Source organism: Suricata suricatta, chromosome 9 (assembly GCF_006229205.1).
Source record: "Suricata suricatta isolate VVHF042 chromosome 9, meerkat_22Aug2017_6uvM2_HiC, whole genome shotgun sequence".
In the NCBI taxonomy this organism is placed as follows: Eukaryota; Metazoa; Chordata; class Mammalia; order Carnivora; family Herpestidae; genus Suricata; species Suricata suricatta.
The window spans coordinates 129,407,302-129,427,641 of NC_043708.1; the positions used below are offsets into that span (position 1 = coordinate 129,407,302).

General features: G+C 47.7%; 1 protein-coding gene across 1 annotated transcript in view; it reads right to left on the reverse strand.

The window, feature by feature from the left end:
• Positions 1–5,695: 5,695 nt before the first annotated feature.
• ST8SIA2 (ST8 alpha-N-acetyl-neuraminide alpha-2,8-sialyltransferase 2) overlaps positions 5,696–20,340 on the reverse strand; it is a 64,447-nt gene continuing 49,802 nt past the window's right edge. The window contains exon 6 of the mRNA XM_029951722.1: positions 5,696–6,140. Coding sequence (XP_029807582.1) covers positions 5,855–6,140 — 286 coding nt within the window. The 3' untranslated portion in view covers positions 5,696–5,854. The remainder of the gene's footprint in view (positions 6,141–20,340) is intronic.

Genomic DNA, 20,340 nt, shown 5'->3' on the forward strand with positions numbered 1-20,340 from the left:
ACTACAGTGGGTCAACCCCAGGCCCTTGCAAGGGGCATGCACAATGCTGACATTCCTTGAGCAAAGCAGCCCGCCCCAGAGAGGTTTCCTTTGCAACATCCACCTTCTCTGAAGGGCTAATTATTCTCATTGCCAGGCATCCCTTCACAGACTCTGGCAGCTCCCCTGTGACTACCTCGTTTTAGAAAAAGAAGGTGCTTTGAACCAGATCGAAGCGGTGTTTTGTGGAGCCAACCCCGACTTGATGCACTTCCGTGTTTGGCCATGGAGTCTGCACTGCTAAAATACACACAGGCCACTGGGCAGCTTCCCCACAGCTTGGCTGTGGGCTCTCATTTTCTATTAATTCCCCAAGGACTGACTGCTGGGTCAGTTTTGGAGAAACCTCTTTAATATTAGACCATCATGGCTGGAGCATTTGGGTCTTTCCTGACATAACCATTGGAGCCCCCAGGGGTGAACAATTTCTTACCCTAGGTCTAGGGAGGAGATGGATGGCTGAGGAGATGGAGAGGAAGACTAAGAGGAGCCACAAGGGACCTTTAGTGTCCTCATTGGGTGGTACTATTGGGTTCTGGCTATACACAATGGGGGTGATTCTGGAAACTGGATAATTTGGGGATGGATGGCTCAATGTGCAGTATGTAGAAACTGGTCCCATCACAAGGACCACTAATGGTGAAACTCCTATCATCACCATGAAGCCCAAGGTCAACAAAACATTGCTTCCAATGGACCTCCTCTGGCCAACTGCCTGTTGCTGTGGATGATCTGTCACTGGAACAGAACCCCTTGGGTCTTTGCTTCCCAGATACATGGCCTTGGGTGGTCCCCACCCTCTTCCCTTCCTGCCATCCCACCACATTGTTCCAGTCAGGGCTCAGGTGCCCAAGAAGAGCAGCAACCCGGCCCCCCAAGCTCTTGGTGGATGCCAGAGGGAAGAGCCCTGCTTGGGGGAAGCAGAGCGATGGGGATGGAGATGGGAAGAGATGATGCCATCCTGCGGGGCTGGTGAGAGACAGGCGGGCTGGGGCAGGCTGTCAGTGTCATTGGGGATGCTATTAAGGGCATTCATGAAGCAGCACACACGTCTGGAGTCCCATCTGACTGGCATCAACAAATGCCCCGTTCCATTCATTCTGGAAGGGGGGCTTTAATTAGGCATGAAGAGATTTATCAAACGGCAGCCCTTGGAGCTGTTGGTCTCTTTGCCATCTGGACGGATGGTTTCGTACCCTGAGACAACAGCAGCGGGAATGATTTATGAGGTCCCGTGGGGACCTGGTAAAACCTGAATGACTTCTGTCCTCCCCCCAAAAGGAGGGAGACTTTGTGTTTATTCGTGGGCGCACAATCTGGGGTTCATGTTGAGCTCTGTCTGACTCTGTGAAGGGAAGGCCCAGACCTGTGGCAGCCAGGTCTGTGACTAGGGTCAGTTTCCTGTTTGCAGTGACCCAGCCACAAGGATTAACAGAAGATCCCATAAGGGGGTAGGAGCCGGGTGTAAATTCTGCCAGTGAGTTATGGGGCTTCATTCAATTTGTTGCCTCAGTTTTATGACCCATCCAATAGGAATAATGATTTCTTTATCTGCCCAGTTCATATGATTTTTTCGGAAGTTCTTATGACATTACAGATGCAAAATGACTTCATTAAATATACAGCCCTCCATAGGCATTCAGGATTTAATCCAATGCACATTTATTAAGCAACTGCTGTGTGCTATGCACCTCTCCTGGTGCTGGAATGGACACAGATGAGTAAAACACAGTCCCTGCCCTTGGCGGGCTTACAATCTAAGAACGGTCATAGGACAAGTGCACAATAACTATAATACAAGGCAGAGCATGGTAAGTGCCATGAGAAAGGTACAAATAAAGTGCTACGGTGGTTCAGCGAAGGGAGAGATCCTAGTGGTTGGTAGATCAGGGAAGGCTTCATGGAAGATGTAGTTTCTGCATGGGCCTTGAAGGGAACAGAAGAGAGGGTCCCAGGAGATGAGAACAGCAAGACCGAAGGCACAGAGACAGGAAAACCAGGCACCCCTTCCAGAAGTAACAACGATTCTAGATGGACCAGTGCAAGGTGTACAGAGAGAATAGGATGTTACTGGGTGGTGTGTAGTATCAGGGTGAAGACTTGTACTTTATTTTGTGGGTCAGGGAATGTTTAAAGGTTTGTGAGTGGCTGGAGATAAAAATTGCCGTGCAGGACAGCCGGGGATGTGCAGGCATGCCCAGAAGAGGGGAAGGGGAGCATGCTACTGAAATAGTGTGAGCCACGGGGAGGCAAGGGCAGAGCTGGTGAGGAGGGGTGACAAGGGGCCCCCTGGAGAGGAGTTGAAGATGACTTTTGGGTCTCAGACTTGGGTGGTCAAGAGGAACATGGGGCTTCTTGCACGAAGAGAGGGAATCATGGCAGAAGCGGGGACAGACACGATAAACTTGCCTTTGGGTGTATGACGTCAATGGTGCCACTGAAGGGGTGGGGAGGGGATGAAATGGAAGGCGCCCATGTACAGAGTGTCCATGCGGTGGGGCAAGGTGGAGAGAAGGCAATAACGGTCTGACCTGCCTTAGTTCCTTTTTAGGTCAAGGTAAGCGTGGCAATAAATAAATCATAAATAGATAAATAAATAAATAAATACATAAATACATGATGAAGAGGCATTGGGAAGGGAGGAGAAACACCATGAGAACAGGGCACCAAGGGGACAGGGGTATCCAGGAGGGGTCGCTGTGGAGCCCAGCCATGTGGGGAGCTTGAGGATGACAAGAAGTTTTCTGAGGTGGCCACATGGAGGGTGCTGGGTTGCAGGTCCCTGGAGCATGGAGGCGAAGTTGGGGGGACCTCAGTGCAGGCACCAGAAGCCCCTTCCCAAGGCTGGTGGTGGCAGGAAGGTGGGGGAGGAGGCTGCAGGAGCCGGGGTGGTGTGTGCTGGTGGAGGTGAGGACACAGATGGCAGGAGGAGTGGCTGGGGTGTGTGGGGAAAGTGTCACTGGCCAGAAGACAGATGTCACTCAGAAATGGGAGGAAGGAGGGGAATGGAGAGGAAAAAGAGCAGGAATCTGGAGGAGAGATAGGGTCTCAGGTGACTCCATCTCTTCAGCCTAGGAGGTGGCTGATGGAGGGCGGTGGCCATTTGGAGGCTCGACGAGCATGGGGGTCTCAGGGGCTCCAGGGTGGGTGATGGGAGGGTACTGGGGACTGACTAATGGTCAACAGGAGGTGATTGGAAAGGTCTCCTGCTCCCAAGATGGCCATGACCACTGTAGTCACAAGGTGGTGGACCAGGTAGCAGGGACAGGATGCAGGCTGGGACTCAGGGCCACCCAGGCTAGCTGCCCTGTGTCAGAGGCTGAAGTGTCACCTCGGTCAAACTGAGTTGCCCTGATTGGGCAGAGGGGTCATGCTGCGGCCTGACTGTGTGCCCAGCTGGAGAAGCAGGAACAGGTAGGGGAGCCCAGCCCCGGGGAGCACCCACCATCAGTGGCCAGGATGTTCTGGTGGCACAGGACCTGTGAGCTGGGGGACAGAGGGGTGTAGATGGTTCTGGTTCCCTAGCCCTTCTCTGGGGAGAACCTGAGGGCAGGTTCTCAGGGCTCCTTCTACTTCAATAGCCACCAGTATCAGTTTAAGGAGCCAAAATCAATATGGGACAGAAGGAAAATCATCTCTTCCACAGCTCAGGCCAGGACACACAGTGTGGGGCCAGCTCCAGGCCCTGACATCCCAGTTCCCCTGAGGACTCACCACTGGGACGTTCTGGAGTCCAAAGCCTTGGTTAATCCACCGAGACCCAGGCAATTCTACCTGTTCCCCAGGGCACTGCCAGCTTCAGACATTAAACGTCTTCCAGGGCCTTTGAGATCCTCAAGATGAAAGGCTCTGGAGAAGTGTAAAATATGATACTAATTATTTCCGTTTCTTGTGAGGGAGTCCAACCACTCAGGTCCCACAGAGGCTGTTAGGGCTGTTGCTTTTCTAAAATATTCATTTTATAATGCAAATCCCAAATCTCAGACTTCGAGCATCAACAGCAAGGACAAGGGGAGAAACACAGAGATGAGCGTGGCAATCGTAAGCGGGGTTTGGAGCCGGGCTGTCCACGTGCAGGGGTTAATGATTCGGAGTATCCTTCGACAGCCTGTTGCTTCCCATCAGCCATTAATTTAGAGCAAATGTCCTGTTCTGAATAGCCACTGATTAATTATGTCCGGCCTCATGTGCTTGAAAGTAGATCTTGGTTACTTTCCTTAACTCCCTTCACCTTCAAGATAATGGTTTTGCTTTTTTAACTTATCTTTCAAATATGTTTGAAAACACTGTTATTTATCAGGTGAGGGAATATCTCTAACAGCAAATCAAGCCGGCTGATACTTATGTATATGTGACCTCTGATTCTAGCTCCTAAGTGATTGGCATGGAGCCCAGATTTCCCCGGGGAGATTATGTTGGTGTTTGGATACTGCATTTGACTTTGGGTTAAAAAAAAAGTCTTAACTATTAATCTTAATGGGGGCACAAAGGATTTTTGTGAAATTCTAAAATCTTTGCCTCTGGAGGGGGTCGGGGGTGGACGTTGAGACCTCGCCCTGCAGACTTGAAAACTTCAGTGTTGGAGCTCCATGCCGGCTAGTGAGACCATCAGGATAGGAAGATGACAAAAAGTGACATTGACACAGCAGTCTGGCTGCACAGTCCCCATGAGTGCATGATGCAGAAAGCAGAGAGGTTACAGAGAAATGAAGCTGGGTGCTTAGCATTTTTTCAGGTCTCACACTCTGGGGCTCTGTGAGGCACCCAGAGAGGCAGCCATGTATATTTTTAAAAGGGTGACATTTTTCTTGACGGTGCCCTTTCAAGCTTTTGCCATGGCTTCTCCGGTGGCAGAAGGGGACAGTACGGTCCCTCATGTGACATTCTAATAGAGCAGGAAGGGAGCTAACCCAGAGGGTGAAAGCCCAGGGCCCCTTCCTCCTTGGTGGACTCCAGTTGCTTTAAGGAACACCCTCCGAACCACCACATTCTGGACACGCTTCTGCCTTCTTGTGGGGCGGAGTGCTCTCCAGAACAGGAGGTCTCAAGTTTTCAAAAATGCAAGGGGAATGCCCCGGCTCGTTAGTGTCATCTGCCTGCTCTGTCCAGGTTCTTGATGGCTGTTGCAAAGTCAGAATATGGACTGGCGGTCACTTCTTCTCTAGCCTTCCATCCACAGCCGTGGAAGCCTGGCTGGACAGGTGGGTCCGCCGGGGATCACCCCTAGGAGAGTTAAGTTTGTAGAACCAGGCCCACGGCTCTGAAGCAGCCTCTGCTTCCTGGCATCTGTACTCCTCTGCCAGGCTGGACCCCCTCAACCTCCTTCTCCTCTGTGAACAGCACCATTTTAGACTTGGGTCAAGATGTCCCCTCTGGGTCTTGGTCACCCAGGATCCACCTATCTCAGAGGCTCGGGGCGGCTGCCCACAGGAGGCTCTCCATTCAGCCATGAGCCCAGAGATCTCTCCAATCCAGGAAGCAGTTTGTCCTCCAAAGTCGTGGGACTGGCTTCTTTTTCATGTCGAGTCCTTCTGCCCCTAAAGATGGATTGAGTCTCCATCTGGTTTGGGTGGGTTCTCCACACCTTCTTCCTGTGGCTTATCTGCCTAATGCTAGATGAACACCACACAGTTATAAATACTCAGGTCAATATATATATGCAGGTATAGATATATATATTCTGGTCACTGTTTTACACTTGAACAAAGAAAACCACTAGCCTGCTTGTTGTATAATTTGTACCACCCCGACTCCCATCTGCCTGTGGTGTAGCTGGCAGGAAATGTGAGCCACTGAGTACCATGGGGCGCCCAGCTTACGTGGCCCCGTCACACTGGCCAACAGTCAGTTTCAAAGCCCCCTGCTCATGCAGGCTCTTGAGGGCCTTGAACTCCAAAGGCATGGTGTGAGGGCTGGCCTGGGAGGTGTAGCCATACTTGAGGCTGTCGTAATAGTGGTACTTGACAGGGTTCTGGTTCTGATCTAGTGGAAAGGGCCAGAAGCCGTAGAGGTAGATCTGGTTGCAGAAACGTGTGGCCAGGGTGTACATCAAGAGACCGGTGGTGGGTCTTTTGATGTGGACTTTGTTGGTCAGCCAGTATCTGAAAAAATAAAAGAAAAAATGAGAAGAAAAACAGAAAAGAAACAGGAGCTTGTGAATCACCTTTTCCAGGAAGGGGACAATTTCTATACATATATTTTAAGGTTTAAAATGTTAGATTTCTTCTTTCTCCTCCTTCCTTCCTTCTTTCCTCCCTCCCTTCATCCCTCCCTCCCTCTCTCTCTCTCTCTCTCTCTCTCTCTCTCTCTCTTTCTTTCTTTCTTTCTTTCTTTCTTTCTTTCTTTCTTTCTTTCTTTCTTTCTTTCAGTTAGTTAACATATAGTGTAGTCTTGGCTTTAGGAGAGAAACCCAGCGATTCATCACTTACATATGACACCCAGTGCTCATCCCAAGTGCCCTCCTCAATGCCCATCACCCATTTTCCCCACCCCCATCAACCCTCAGATTGTTCTTTGTATTTAAGACTCTCTTGTGGTTTGCTTCCCTCTCTGTTTTTATCTTATTTTTCCTTCCCTTCCCATATGATCACCTGTTAAGTTTCTCAAAGTCCACATATGAGAACATGTTTTTCTTTGACTGACTTATTTCACTTAGCACAATACACTCCAATTCTACCCACATTGTTGCAAATGACAAGATTTCATTCTTTTTCATCTCTGAGTAGAATTCCATTGTGTATATATATGTGGTATATATATACCACATCTTTATCCATTCATCAGTCAATGGATATTTGGATAGTTCCATAATTTGGCTATTGTTGATAGTGCTGCTCTAAACATTGGGGTGCATGTGTCCCTTCGAATCAGCATTTTTGTATCCTTTGAATAAATTCCTAGTAGTGGAATTTCTGAGTCATATGGTAGTTCTATTTTTAATTTTTTGAGGAACTTCCATACTGTTTTCCAGAGTGGCTGCACCAGTTTGCATTCCCACCAATAGTACAAAAAGGCTCTAGGAAGGGGACACTTTTAAGCCATCCTGCAACCTGCCTACTGCCACTCCAGGATCTGTGCGGACCAACCTAGTCACCGATCCCCAGGTCCCTTCACAGAGGATTGACAACTAACATGTATTAAGCAACAGAACTGTGCCCTCCACCACGTACCTTCATGATGTCTGGTTTTATGGAAACGTGACAAGCCTGTTAGCAGGTACAGATGCAGAAATGGGGCTCAGAGACAAAAGGGGCTTGCCTGAGGTCACCTACATCGAAAGAACAGGACCTTGACCCAAGCTCAGGCCTGTTGAAATCTAAAGCAGGAGCCGGTGAACTTTTCTTGTAAAGAGCCAGCTGGCAGATATTTTTGGCTTTGTAGCCATGCTCTTGGCCTCTGCTGTTGTGGCACGAGAGAGCCACCCATGCATGACACGTGTGGGTGTGGCAGCTTGTTGCCACGGCACACAGACCCCCTCCCCCCGATAAATGGGCGGCTCTTGCACAATGCCTACCACCTTCCCTTTGTGGAGGGTCCCAAGGTGCTTCCCTTTGCACGTCACCACTCCTGCCTGTAGGGCCCCTGTCCTCTGATGCAGGTTGCCCACCTCTGACCATGGGTGGCTCACTGAGAGCTGAGTGGACACCAGACTGTGCTCTCCTGGGGGACGTCGGGTTCCGCCATTCTGTGTTCTCAAGGCCTGCCATGGTGTATGGCATTATCCCCCTCGGAAATCGAAGTCCCTGCTTCCTATCTAGGAATCTGTTAGGAGTAATGAGAGGAGCTGCAGAGAACTGGAAAGAACAGAGCACTAGGCTAAGCAGCCCCAGCGCTGAGTGAGGCACTGAGCCACCTCTGTGCATAGAGTCTCAGTTTACCTTAACCAAATCAGCAGTGAGGAGAAGCCCATCTCTGTTCCACAGACTAAGAGACAGAGTTCTGTGGGAGCCACCGACTTTTCAGACCTGGGTTTCAGTGTCAGTTCTGTCAATAGCTAGCTGTGTGCCTTTGGGCAGCCATTTCTCCCTGCTGGCCCTAAGTTTTCACATCGATACAATGACAAGCCGCAGACCAGGGCATCTCCAAGTTTCAACACAATCTAGAAGTTTCTCCAGAGGCAGGAAAACCTCCATTCTATCTGCCATCACTTTTGCTCTCCACTGTGTCTGCTTGGATTTCAAACTCACTGGGGTGTGTGGTTTAACCTCTTTCTTTCTTGTAAAAAGCTTCTCCTTATGCTATGCTGAATCCCTTTAAATGCAGTGCATGCGCTTTGGTGGAAAAGTGGAATCCCTTACCACCGACTCCTTACTACCGTGTGTCCGCGCCAAACCTTGACTGTATTCTGACCTCACGCTCGGGGCCTCACCCTACGTGCTCCACCTGCCATTGTGAGAAACGTCCACTGCCCATCCACCGTGCAGCTCCCAATGACACCTCAGCACAGTGACACGTGTGACTGTATAGTCAAACGCATCAACTGAATTCACACCAGAAGTAAACGTGTGCCAGGCGGAACATTTACATATTGCTGGAAGTTGAAACTGTGTGCTGTTAGTCAGAGTGCTTTTTAGCTAAAAGTTGGGTGGGTAGGGGGAAGATTTTCTTGAAGCTCAAGTATGCCCTTTCTTTTGCAAGTGGTTCTTTCTGCAACCCTGTAAAGGAAACCCCAGGATATTCCAGAAAGTTAACCTTAAAATCCTTTTTTTTTTTTTTTGGAAAGGGAGGAGGTATTGGCCATTGGGTCAGACAAGGTTACAGATTCCTAATAACCCATATAATTTCAGTAACTCATGAATATTTGGTATTATGAAACCTATTTCCAGGACACCCCCCACCTCCCTTGTTTCATCCTGTCAGGGTGGGTGATTTGAATCTCCCCTTAGAGTTTGCTAGTGGAGGATGTGGTCCCCGGTGGCCAGAATCAGAGTGAATATGATTTTCTGGGGCACCTTGTGGGCCTCCAGGGGAGGGGGTGGTAGACAACTGCTCTTTCTCATGAGCATGTCAGCTGAAGACCACTGTGCTTGCATCTTCTGTTTCATCCTGTGTGGGCCAAGCAACTTTCTTGTGGCTGAATTTTTCATCCCAGAATCAGAAGAAGGGGACAAAGGCAGAGAGGAAGCCAATGGCTCCAGTAACCCCGAACACAACTGGGAAATAATAGGGAAAAGCCTGTGTGGACATGGCCCAGACCTTCACCATTTCTTCCCTGCACTGCTGAGAAGCTTACTCCCAGCTGATAGGTGGAAGTCATGGAGCTGGCTCACGGTGGGTGCTTGGTGCAGAGGTCTAGGCTCACTAGAGAAGGTGTCCTTCCTTGTATGTGCAACGGGACCGAGCTGAGCTTGGACGGGGCCGGGGGTGGAGGTGGCAAAAGCAGGGAGGGTATAAGGAGGAGAATCCCAGAAGAGTCGCAGCTGATGCTTGGATCGCCCCACACATCCCTGCAAACAGCTCATCCACCTTGGCTTAGCCACCTCCAATAACAGGGATCTCACCCACTCCTGAGCTAGTCCACTGCATTTTTGGTTCCAACTCAATGGTTCTTGACCTCACCTGTCCAATGAATTGCGTGGAGCTTTAAGAGGACTGAACCTGAGTGCAATCTTCAGATGCAGGCTGGACCCTGGGGGTTTAAAACCTTTTCCAGTAGTTCAAATGGGCAGCCAAGGCTACGAAGCCCTCTCACTGGTGGGTGATTTTGCTAAGAGTAAGGTATATTTAGAGAGGAGATGGGCAATGAGTGAGTCTAAAAGGCATAGTTGTAGAGTTTTAAAGATGACTGAGCTCAGAGAACTTGTCTAACCTGGCAGCCTGGCAGGGATGTGATGGTGTGAGCTGGGATGTGTGTAGGGAAAACCAGTGCCCAGTCTCAGGCTTGCCAATGACAAAGACTGTGGCATCTAAAAGGGCACCCAGTTTTACTGTTGTCCGGTATAGTACTACCAAATTTTCGGAATGTTTTTCAAGAGTATCAGACACCTGGATTTTTATGCAATTTCTCAAAGTTTTTATATATTGGTAATGAATTAAAAAAAAATAACAACAGGGCTGTTTGGGTGGCTCATTCAACTTCGGCTCAGGTCACAATCTCACAGTCCATGGGTTCGAGTCTTGCATCAGGCTCTGTGCTGACAACTTGGAGCCTGGAACTTGCTTTGGATTCTGGGTCTCCCTCTCTGCCTCTGCCCTGCTCACATGCATGTGCTCTCTCTCTCTCTCTCAAAAAAAAAAAAAAAAAAAGAAACATCAAAAAGTTTAAAACATCATGTGAGCTCCCATTGGGTGAGTTAACAGACAGTATCTGTGGGTAATCCATGGGTCTCCTAGATTGAACCTGAGCTCTTCTTTTAGGCTCCAGGGGAAAATGCAGGAGTCCTAGAAGATGTGCTTGAGATAAGATTAGATAGAGCTTAGATAAAACGCAGCCTCCCCACTCCTGGTTTTTGGGCCTTTTCTGTCCCACAGTGATTCTGAGAGGGTCGAGGCTGGGCATGAGCTGGCCACAGTGGCTGTTGACACTACCCAGGGGCGTGCAAGCCACCACAGTGTTCCTGCATGAGAGCATAGCGGCATTTGCTCCCTGAGCAAATTCAAGGCCTAACACCGGCCACATGCCAGATTAAGGGATTTGTGGTTTGTTTATTTTCTGATCGTAAGGCCTTTAGCCCAAGAAGGCTTCTGGATATGAATTTCTTTTCAGGACATCAGTGCTGTGCTCAGAGAAGGGGAGGGAAGAGCTTGATCAGGAGGAGCTCTGAGGTTCCACAGACACGTGCTGGGCTCTGCCTTGCAGACGTGACTTTCCTCCCCATGTCTCCTTGGTGAACCGTGTCTTTCTCCTTCCCCACCCCCAAAACTAAGTACATGAATCACATCTTCCTGGAAATGTTCCTTTTGTTCCACTCCTTCCCAGTTCCTGCTGAGGTAATCGCTTCCGCCTATTAGGAACATTGTTCCTGCTTTTCCTGTGGTGTTTATCAATCTGGCCTGATAATTCGCTAGAGTGTGGGCTGGTCTCCCCCCAAAACAGTGCTGGAGTTTCCCTGAGGCCAGGGGCTGTGCCTTACACTCCTGGTAGGGGATTCAGAGGCACCTGGCTCAGTGCATGGGGCAACCAGGCACTGTGGCAAAGACCAGAGTGCTCAATAAACACTCCATACGCCCTCCTACATCTCCCAGTATCCCTTGTAATTGGACAGGAGTCATGTGACCAGTTCTGGCCAACAGGCTGTGATAAGAAATGTGTCCCTTGGGGGTCAATGTTTCTTTTTTTTTCTCAATTTTTAAAAAATATTTATTTATTTTCGAGGGAGAGAAACAGAACGCAAGCAGTGGAGTGACAGAGAGAGAGGGAGACACAGAATTTGAAGCAGGCTCCAGGCTGTGTGCCATCAGCCCAGAGTCTGACATGGGGGCTTGAACTCACAAACTGCGAGATCATGACCTGAACCAAAGTCAGACACTCAACCAACTGAGCCACCCAGGCACCCTGGGGCCAATATTTCTTAAGAGCCGGCCCTCCCTCTTTCTCTTCTGCCTTGGAGAACCTCAAAGCCTCCCATAAAGACGGTGTCAGCCTAAGAAGGAAGAATCCTAGAGCCCTGAGTCACTGGCTGGAAGACACTGGGAGCCGACCCGCATCAGGCTTCGTGTCAATGAGCAGTGAGCTTCCGCTGTGCTAAACCATGAGGGGTTTAGGGGTTGTCACTGTAGCACCGCCTAGAACCACTGCTATCCTGGCTTCCATTGTGCTCAGCAAATGTTTGACTCAAACGGAATTGGAAAAGAGGAAGAAGTCAAAAAGCAGAAAGGGGGAAAGCCAGCAGTGCATGCAGCCTTGTACCTGTGGCTGGCGGGGACGGGGCCAGAGACGCCCATCCTCTCGGATCTGCTGCCAGCCTTTGCACCAAGCGTCAATCACTGGGGAAGGTATTAACAGGAAAGGAGGCTCCAGAATGAACTGAGAGCTCAGTGGCACGGAGGGACCCACTTAATTCCCATTCTGCAGCCTCGGGTAAACAAGAACACTCTTGAGCGATGGCTGACACGGGGGTGCTGTTTAATGAGCAGCTTGTAACGGAGTCTGACGGAGTCATGCGGGAACAAATCACCCTTGATTTCCTTTCTCTCTCCTCAGTCGCTCTGGCCAATTTAGAGACAGTGTGTGTGGCCGACTCGTACACTATTTCCTTCCTTAGGATAACAGCTGGGTGTTAAAACACAAACTAATTAATTCTGCCTTCCCAAATGAGGTTAGCTGGGTGCATCCGGGATGTTGTATTGACAATGCACCTTTAATATCCCAGTCTTGAGATTTTAATTAGAAGGCAAAGTAATCTCCAAGAAGGCAGTAATTATTTTTCAAATTGGTTACCCCAATTGCCAAGACAATTAAGTGCCGTATTTTATGAGCATGGACAGCAATAGGTGAAGATTGGCAAAACCATCTCCAAAGCACATTTGTCCTTCTTTCTGGCTCCCTGGGCTCGGGACACAGCAAGTGCAATGGTCGGGAAAAGACACCAAAAGGGATTTCTTTAAGACGTTAAAAGCACTTTGTGGGACATAGCTCATGTTGCCTTACAAAGCAGCAATGGCTTACAGGCGTGTAAGACTCCTGGTCTCCCATTATCCACATCAACAACCTGGGCCCTGATCTGGGGGCCCACAGCCCATTGCTGTGTTTTCGGACCAGAGCCCTCTGCTTAGGGCTCTGATATCCCCCGGGAACATCTCAGGATGAGGCTGCCCAGCTCTGTGATGATGGAGAGATTTAGTCTCAAAATCTGCGGCAGGAGTGCAGAGCTGAGTCCTGTGGACAGATGAGGCCCATTCCTGGTCCCCAGGCCTCCATACTTACCCAAGCCAATGCTCTTCACTCAAGTAGGCAGAGTTAACCTCAAGTATGACCATGTCACCAGGAACTCCCCAGTGACTCTCAGAGTCCCCAGGAGAATGTTCAGTGGCCTCAGCCAGGCTTGTGCAGCCCTCATGACCTGGGCCTTAAATCCCTCCCACCACCTGGCATGCACAGCCACACAGCTACAGGGTACTCTGTGGTTTCTAGCAGGACATCACCATGGTCCAGTTCCTGCCTGGCAGCTGCTTTGTATGGTCTCAGCTTCGATGTCACTTCCTGGCCCTCCCCAGATGGGTCTGTGCCCTGTGTGCTGCTCTTTCCTTCACCTAGCACTTATCACCCTATGCTATAATTATTCATTTACTTGTCTTTCTCCTCCCCTACAATTTAAAATTCTGTGAGCAAGTGGACCAACTTCCTCCTTCTTTATAACCCCAGGTCCTAGCACAGCTCATGTACAAGGTGGGTGCATCACAAATCTTTACTTAATGACGCAATGAGTAAAAATGAGTGAGCAGAAGCTAGTGGTTCCCTGTGGGGGCACTGGCCGGAGATACAAAGGAGGCTGGCTTTACCACAGATCCTTCTAGATGGCCACTAGGTCTACACATGAGAGAGGCCCTAGACAGTGCCCTAGACAGTATGTCGCCAAAAGAAAGGAGGAAAAATCATGGTGCTGATCACTTCAGGGCTTTCTCTGCTACAGGGTGAGCCCCTCAGGGAGCGAAGAGACTGTCACTCATGCACTGGGATCACCCTTTGACTCAGCAGGGACAGAGCAATCACCTTTTGGTGGCTGAAAACCTGTGGCTGGATCCTGGAGGCTACACTAATGCCACTCCAAACAGAAAAAATATTATAATTAACCTCATTCATAACTAAAGGAGTCCAATTTCACACAACAATCAGATGCCATTTTCCGCTGGACTGGCAAAGATAAACGTTGATAATATACCACGTTGGCGAGGTTATGGGAAAACAGGTATTTTCAATAATCGTAGGTGGGAGTGTAAATTGGTACCTACCTCTAGTGAGGGCAATTTAATAACCTCTATACAAACTAAATTCTTACATTCACCTCTTTTTAGCGGTCACATGTCTAATGAGCAAGCCTATACATGAATGTACGTGGGCAGGTGTCAGTATAAGATGATCACTGTAGCAATGATTATATGAGGACAAGATTAGAAAAACCCATGATGACCACCAGTGGCTTCTGCTCACAGAAATTACGGCCCAGACACTGTAAAGAAGAGCAAGGTGCTACGTACTGATGTGGAATAATTTCCAGAATTTAGCAAGGTGTGGTGCTTAAAACACGCCCCCTTAAGTATAAAAGTGGCTATTTCCGGAATACACACAGAAAACCAGTTTAACAGGCTGCCTCTGTGGAGGAGGGCTTGCTTACTTTTCACTTTAAATCCTTTTAGACTGTTTGGATTTTTCTTTTTACTATGTGCATTTGCTCTTTAAAAAAAATAGACAATCTATGAAAAATGACTTAATATTGCAGATTTCCCTCCTTTTCTCAATGGAACACCATCACGGAATATACAGTCCGTGTCCCTGGAGGAGACTGGAACCTGGCTCTGGACTGGTCCTAGAGACACACTCTTTGGGCAGAGACGGGCATGCGTGGGAGGGGGCACCTCCAAACCGTGGTGGTCTCCTCTGCACCAGGCTTGCTCTCTCACCTATCCAACCTCAGATTTCTGCACCCCACTGCCGGGCAGCTGTGCCCACTCTGAGGATCTGCCGCTCCAGCCCTGGCTGGGACGCCCACTGGATCACTGCCATCCTGTGGCCGATGTTCAGCACTTTTGGTGCCCAATTAAGCACCAATTCACAGGCTTCCTCTGCACCAGGCCTGCGGTCAGGCGGCTAAATGGGCCAGGCAGCAGGCTGCTTTCCTGCCCAAGGGCCACCGTCTCAGTGGGTCACAGCCTTCCACATTGTTGTAATTGAATCTGAGCCATTCACTACCAGCTGCAGACCAGAGTGCTCCCCTCCTGCAGCCATGTTCAGCTGCCTGGGTGTCCTTCCGCTGGGTTGCTCACCTCCCTTGCCAACAGCCAGCCAGGGCACTGTGCCACTCTGCAGGCTGGCAGAGCCAGAAGCCCTCTGGAAGAGCTGCTCAGTCAAGGGCAGGTCCAGTACGATGGTCAAGGGCAGGCTTTCTTAGAACCAAGCTGCCCCCTCCCTGCTATGCCTCTGCCCAAGAACTGCCTCAGATAGGCAAGCATCTGCAGCGTGGCCGGTGATTAGAGACTCGCTTAGCACAGGTGCGATGGATCAATGACTCTGAGTGGAAAAGGTGACCATCTAGCCCGACTGTTCTGGCCTGAATTGTGTTCTCTCAAAATTCATCTATGGAAGTCAACCTCAGAATGTGACCTTATTTGGAGATAAGGGTCTTTACAGAGGTAATGAAGTTAAAATGAGGTCATTAGGGTGGCCCCTATTCCAATGCAACTGATGTCCTAATAAGCAGGGGAATTTGGAGATAAACAGGCACTCAAGGAGAGTGATGGAGCTGGTCCTCCAGAAGAGAGAGGCCTGGAACAGATTCTTCCCTCAGAGCTCTCGGAAGGACTTCCAGTTTCCAGATCTGTGAGGCAATAATTTCCTGTTGTCCATTTATGTCACTCGGCCGGTGGTCTTTTGTTATAGAAGCCCTCACGAACTAATACACTAATCTGCATGATGCAGGTTTCCCAAGTCATGGCCTGGCAAGAGGCATTCACTGCTGTCTGAACAAGAAGCAATGAAGCTCATTTCAGATGACCTTTATTTGTTGGAATGCTCTGCCCAGTGTCCAGATGAAACCTGATTCTCTGTAGATCCGTCTCAACCCTAGTTCTACCTCTGGAGCCTCACAGGCCAAATCTGTGAGCCCCTCAAGGGCAAAAGCCTTGTTTCATTGATTTTTGTGTTCTACCAATATAGGCCTAGAATCTTCTGGGTGCCTATAAATATTTCTTAATTGAAGAAAGATTGCTCTCATGCTCCTTGGAGACTTCTCTCCCCAAACCTTTCAACTTTCAAACTCCTCTGTCACAGTGGTCCCTCTCCAGCCTGGACCTGAGACCTAAAACATCTCCAAGTGGGATTTGACGAAGATCATCACTGACCTTCCTGACTCTCAAAATGTTACACATTTTGTATAAGATCTAAGATTTTAGATTGTACAGTTGTTCAGAACCTAATTACAGAATCTTGCATTTATCTGTATAAAATTTCTCCTTCTTAGATTGACTCATTGTTTCAGTTGAAGAAACAAGAAGTTTGGATTCAACTCTGAGCCCCAAATATTAGGAATCTCCCCAAAGTCACGTCTTCTGTGCACTGTTAAGGAGACAACTGATGTCTTCATTTAAGCCATTGGTAAAAATAGGAACAATTGGCAGGATAGGAGGCTGGTGGCATGTTCTTAGAGATCCCCATGAAATCAACCTTTAATTAATTAGTGTCTTTTGGGTGTCAGTGGTCAACAGACAGAGGTCAGTCTTCCTGTCAAGGACATGAGAAGGGGATGGCATTGGAAGAGTAGAGACAACTGAAGCCTACACACATGGGTTCTAGTCCCTCTGCTCCTCATCTAAGTGACCTGGGGCAATCCACTTAGCATTTCTGAGCCTGTCTCCTTGTGATGAAAATGGGGATGAAAATAGCATCTATCTTACAAGGCTTCTCTGAGAATAGAGTTAATATTTGCTCCCTTTTACTCATTGAACCATCCATCAGGTCACAGTTCTTTATCTATGCTGCTCAAGAAATACTTTGTCAAAGTATCTGACTTTAACCAAGATATGATATGACTACACTGATCCTGGCTCTACCATCCTTCTTAGAAAAGCAGACCAGGACAGTGTGCCCTGCTGTTGTCCAGTGTGCACATTTGCTCCTAGTGTTTACTTCTTCATCTTCAAGTGTTCATGAGCCATTGATTGCATTGATGACCTTTTTAAAGCTCTGGATTAAGGTTGGGGCACCTGGGTGGTTCAGTCAGTTGAGTGTCTGACTTCGGCTCAGGTCATTTTCTCACAATTCATGAGTTCGAGCCCCGCGTCAGGTTCTGTGCTGACAGCTCAGAGCCTGGAGCCTGCTTTGGATTCTGTGTTTCCCTATCTCTCTGCCCCTCCCCTGCTTACACTCTGTCTCTGTCTCTCTCTCTCAAAAAGTAAATAATGATTAAAAAATTTAAAAACAAAACAACAACTCTGGCTTCGGGTTGACAACAAACTCGCTGAAGTCCATCTTTCCCCCATGTTTAGAAAACTGGAGCAGACTGTCCTTCTCCAATTTTTGTATGATTTGGAGAAGATCACAGCTAGCTGCTCAGTGGTCTTAGTGCATGATTTCTCCAGGGATGTTAATTGGTCTTGGTTTTGTTGAGAGTAGAGGTTCTCAAACTTATGCCATGCATCAGGATCACCTATTGGGTTTGTTACAATGCAGATTACTGGGTCCCAGTCCTACAGTTCCTCTTTCTCAGGTTTGGCCTGAGAATCTGCATTTCTAAAAGTGTCCAGGTGATGCTGATATTGTTGGTCCAGGGACCATGTTGAGAACCGCTGGTTTAGAGCAGTTGGGTGGGAGTATAAGTAATGATACCAAAGGCTTTGTTACACTATCCATGTCAAAGACAGCTCTCCCTTGCTGAGAAGACAGATGCAGAAGAGAAATCAAGTGTCCAGTTTCCCTCTGTCTTTTGTAACCTCTACACCACCTGCCCTTATCTTTTTGGTTTTCCTTACCTAAAACATAAGACACCCTTTCTGTTTTTCGTATTATTTTCTTAAGCTCAAACTCTGGCTCTGGCCTTCCTGACATTATTATTCTAGGGACTCTGTCAATATTCTCTGGTTATTGTAACAGGGTGCAAATGGGCTGATCAGGAGCAAAGGAGGAGTCCTGAATCTGTCTCTTACCATCCATGGGACCTTGTACAAGTTACCTACCATCCAAGGGTCAATTTTCTTAAAATGGGACATTAGTAGTAATGACACAATGCTTAGCATGGTGTCTGGCACAGAAGTGTTAGGGATGGTTACCTATGGCCCTTGTCTATTTTCCTACATGTCCTTCTTAAATTTGGTCCTTCTTAAATTTGAGGTCACAGGGGACCTGTTGACCAGTCACCTGATTCTCTCTGAATATCAGGCACTATGCAGGGGATAGGGATTCAGCATGAAGTGGCATCATCTTGGCCTCGAGGCACTTACACTTGGCTAGAGTGGGGTGATGTGCTGCAGTGCCTAACTATGCCTCTCACTGGCTGGGTGGCCTCCCACAAATTACCCAACCCATCTGGGTGTAGACTTCCTCATTTGCAGAATGAAGACGTTAGGATGCCTCAAAATTCATTCCCACCTGAAATTCCCACCAGCAGGGCACAAGGATTCTGATTTCTTCCCATCCTCACTGACCCTCGCTATTTCCCACTTTCTTGATAATGGCCATCCTAGTGGGTATAGGTGTACCTCACTGTGATTTCGTGTTTTCCTGGTGACTACTGATATTGAGCATCTTTTCACATGCTTATTGGCCATCTATACATCTGCTCTGTAGAAAAAGTCCTCTCCTCATTTTTAAATTGGGCTGTTTGATTTATTTGTGTTGCTGAGTTGTAGGAGTTTCATATATACTCCAGATACTAATCCCTTAGCAGATACATGATTTGCAAATGTTTACTCCCATTCTATGGGTGTTTTTTTCCCCCGACTCTCTTAATATATTGGCTTTTTGGTGCAGAAAAAGTTTTAATTTTAATGAAGTCCTGTTTATCTCTTTTTTCTTTTGTTGCCTGTGTTTTTGGTGTTATGCTTAAGAAGCCATTGCTAAACCCAAGGTCATAAAGTTTTTTCTACATTTTCCTCTGACAACAACTTTCTTCTAATTGAATTGACTTAAATGTGGCTAACATGGGCTACTATTAAAAAAAAACCCCAACATAACAAGTATTGGCAAGGATGTGGGAAAATGCAATACAACAGTCAGTGAAAATATGGAGAAACTGAGACCCTTGGGCACTGCTGGTGGATTGTAAAATGGTGTAGCCCCTATGGAGAACAGTGTGGAAGTTCTTTAAAAAATTAAAAACAGGGGCACCTGGGTGGCTCAGTTGGTTGGGCGGCTGACTTTGGCTCAGGTTATGATCTCACAGTCTGTGGGTTTGAGCCCCACATCGGGCTCTGTGCTGACAGCTCAGAGCCTGGAGCCTGCTCCGGAGTTTGGGTCTCCCTCTCTCACTGACCCTCCCCTGCTCAAATCTGTGTGTGTCACTCTCTCAAAAATAAATAAACATTAAAAATTTTTTTTTTAGAAAACATTAAAAACAGAACTACCATATCATCCAACAATTCTACTTGGGTATGTCACCAAAAGAATTGAAAGCAGGGTCTCAGGGTGCCTGAGTGGCTCAGTTGGTTAAGCAACTGACTCTGGCTCAGGTCATGATCTCAAAGTTTGCGATATTGAGCCCTGCATTGGGCTCTGTGCTGACAGAGCAGAAACTGCTTCAGATTCTCTGTCTCCCTCATTCTCTGCACCTGCCCCATTCTCTTTCTCTCTCTTTCAAGAATAAACAAAATAAACATAAAAAAAGAAAGAAGTGTCTTGAAGAGAGAGTACACCTGTGTTCATAATAGCACTATTCACAGTTATCAGGAGGTGAAAGAAAACGGAATGTCCATTGATGGGTAAATGGACAAACAGAACATTATTCAGCCTTCAAAAGGAAGGACATTCTGATATACACTACAGCATGGTTGAACCTTGGGACGTTATATTAAGTGAAAATGAGTCAGTCACAAAAAGGCAATTGCTGTGTGAATCTACTTGTACGAAGTATCTAAAGTAGCCAAATTCATGGAAAGTGAAGTAGAAAAGTGGTACCAGGGGCTGGAGGGATTGGGGAAAAGGGGACTTGTTGTTTCATAGGTATAAAGTTTCAGATTTGCAAGATGAAAAACTTCTGGACATCTGTTTCCCAACAGTGTGAATACACTTAACACTACTGAGCTAATTAAAAATGGTTAAAGTAGTAAATTTTATGTTGTATATATTTTATCACAATGAAAAACTTTACCCCCTCTCACCTCATAAACAGAACGTTTATTGAGCAATAGATTTTTAAGTAAGGAAATAAGATTATCCTGTGAACTACAGTTTACACTGGAACTTTGAGGTAAAGAACTCCTGACAGGTGAATTTGACTTTGTCCATCACTCTGCTATGGAATCCTTTATCAAAATTGAGCCTAATATAGGTTACTTTCTATGGTTTCACTTTCTCGTCCTACTTCTACTTTTTTTTTAATATGGCCTTTTTTTTGGTTTAGTTTACTAACTTATTTTTGAGAGAGGGGGGAGAGAGAGAGAGAGAGAGAGAGAGAGAGAGAGAGAGAGAGAGAGAGAGAGAATGAACAAGCAGGG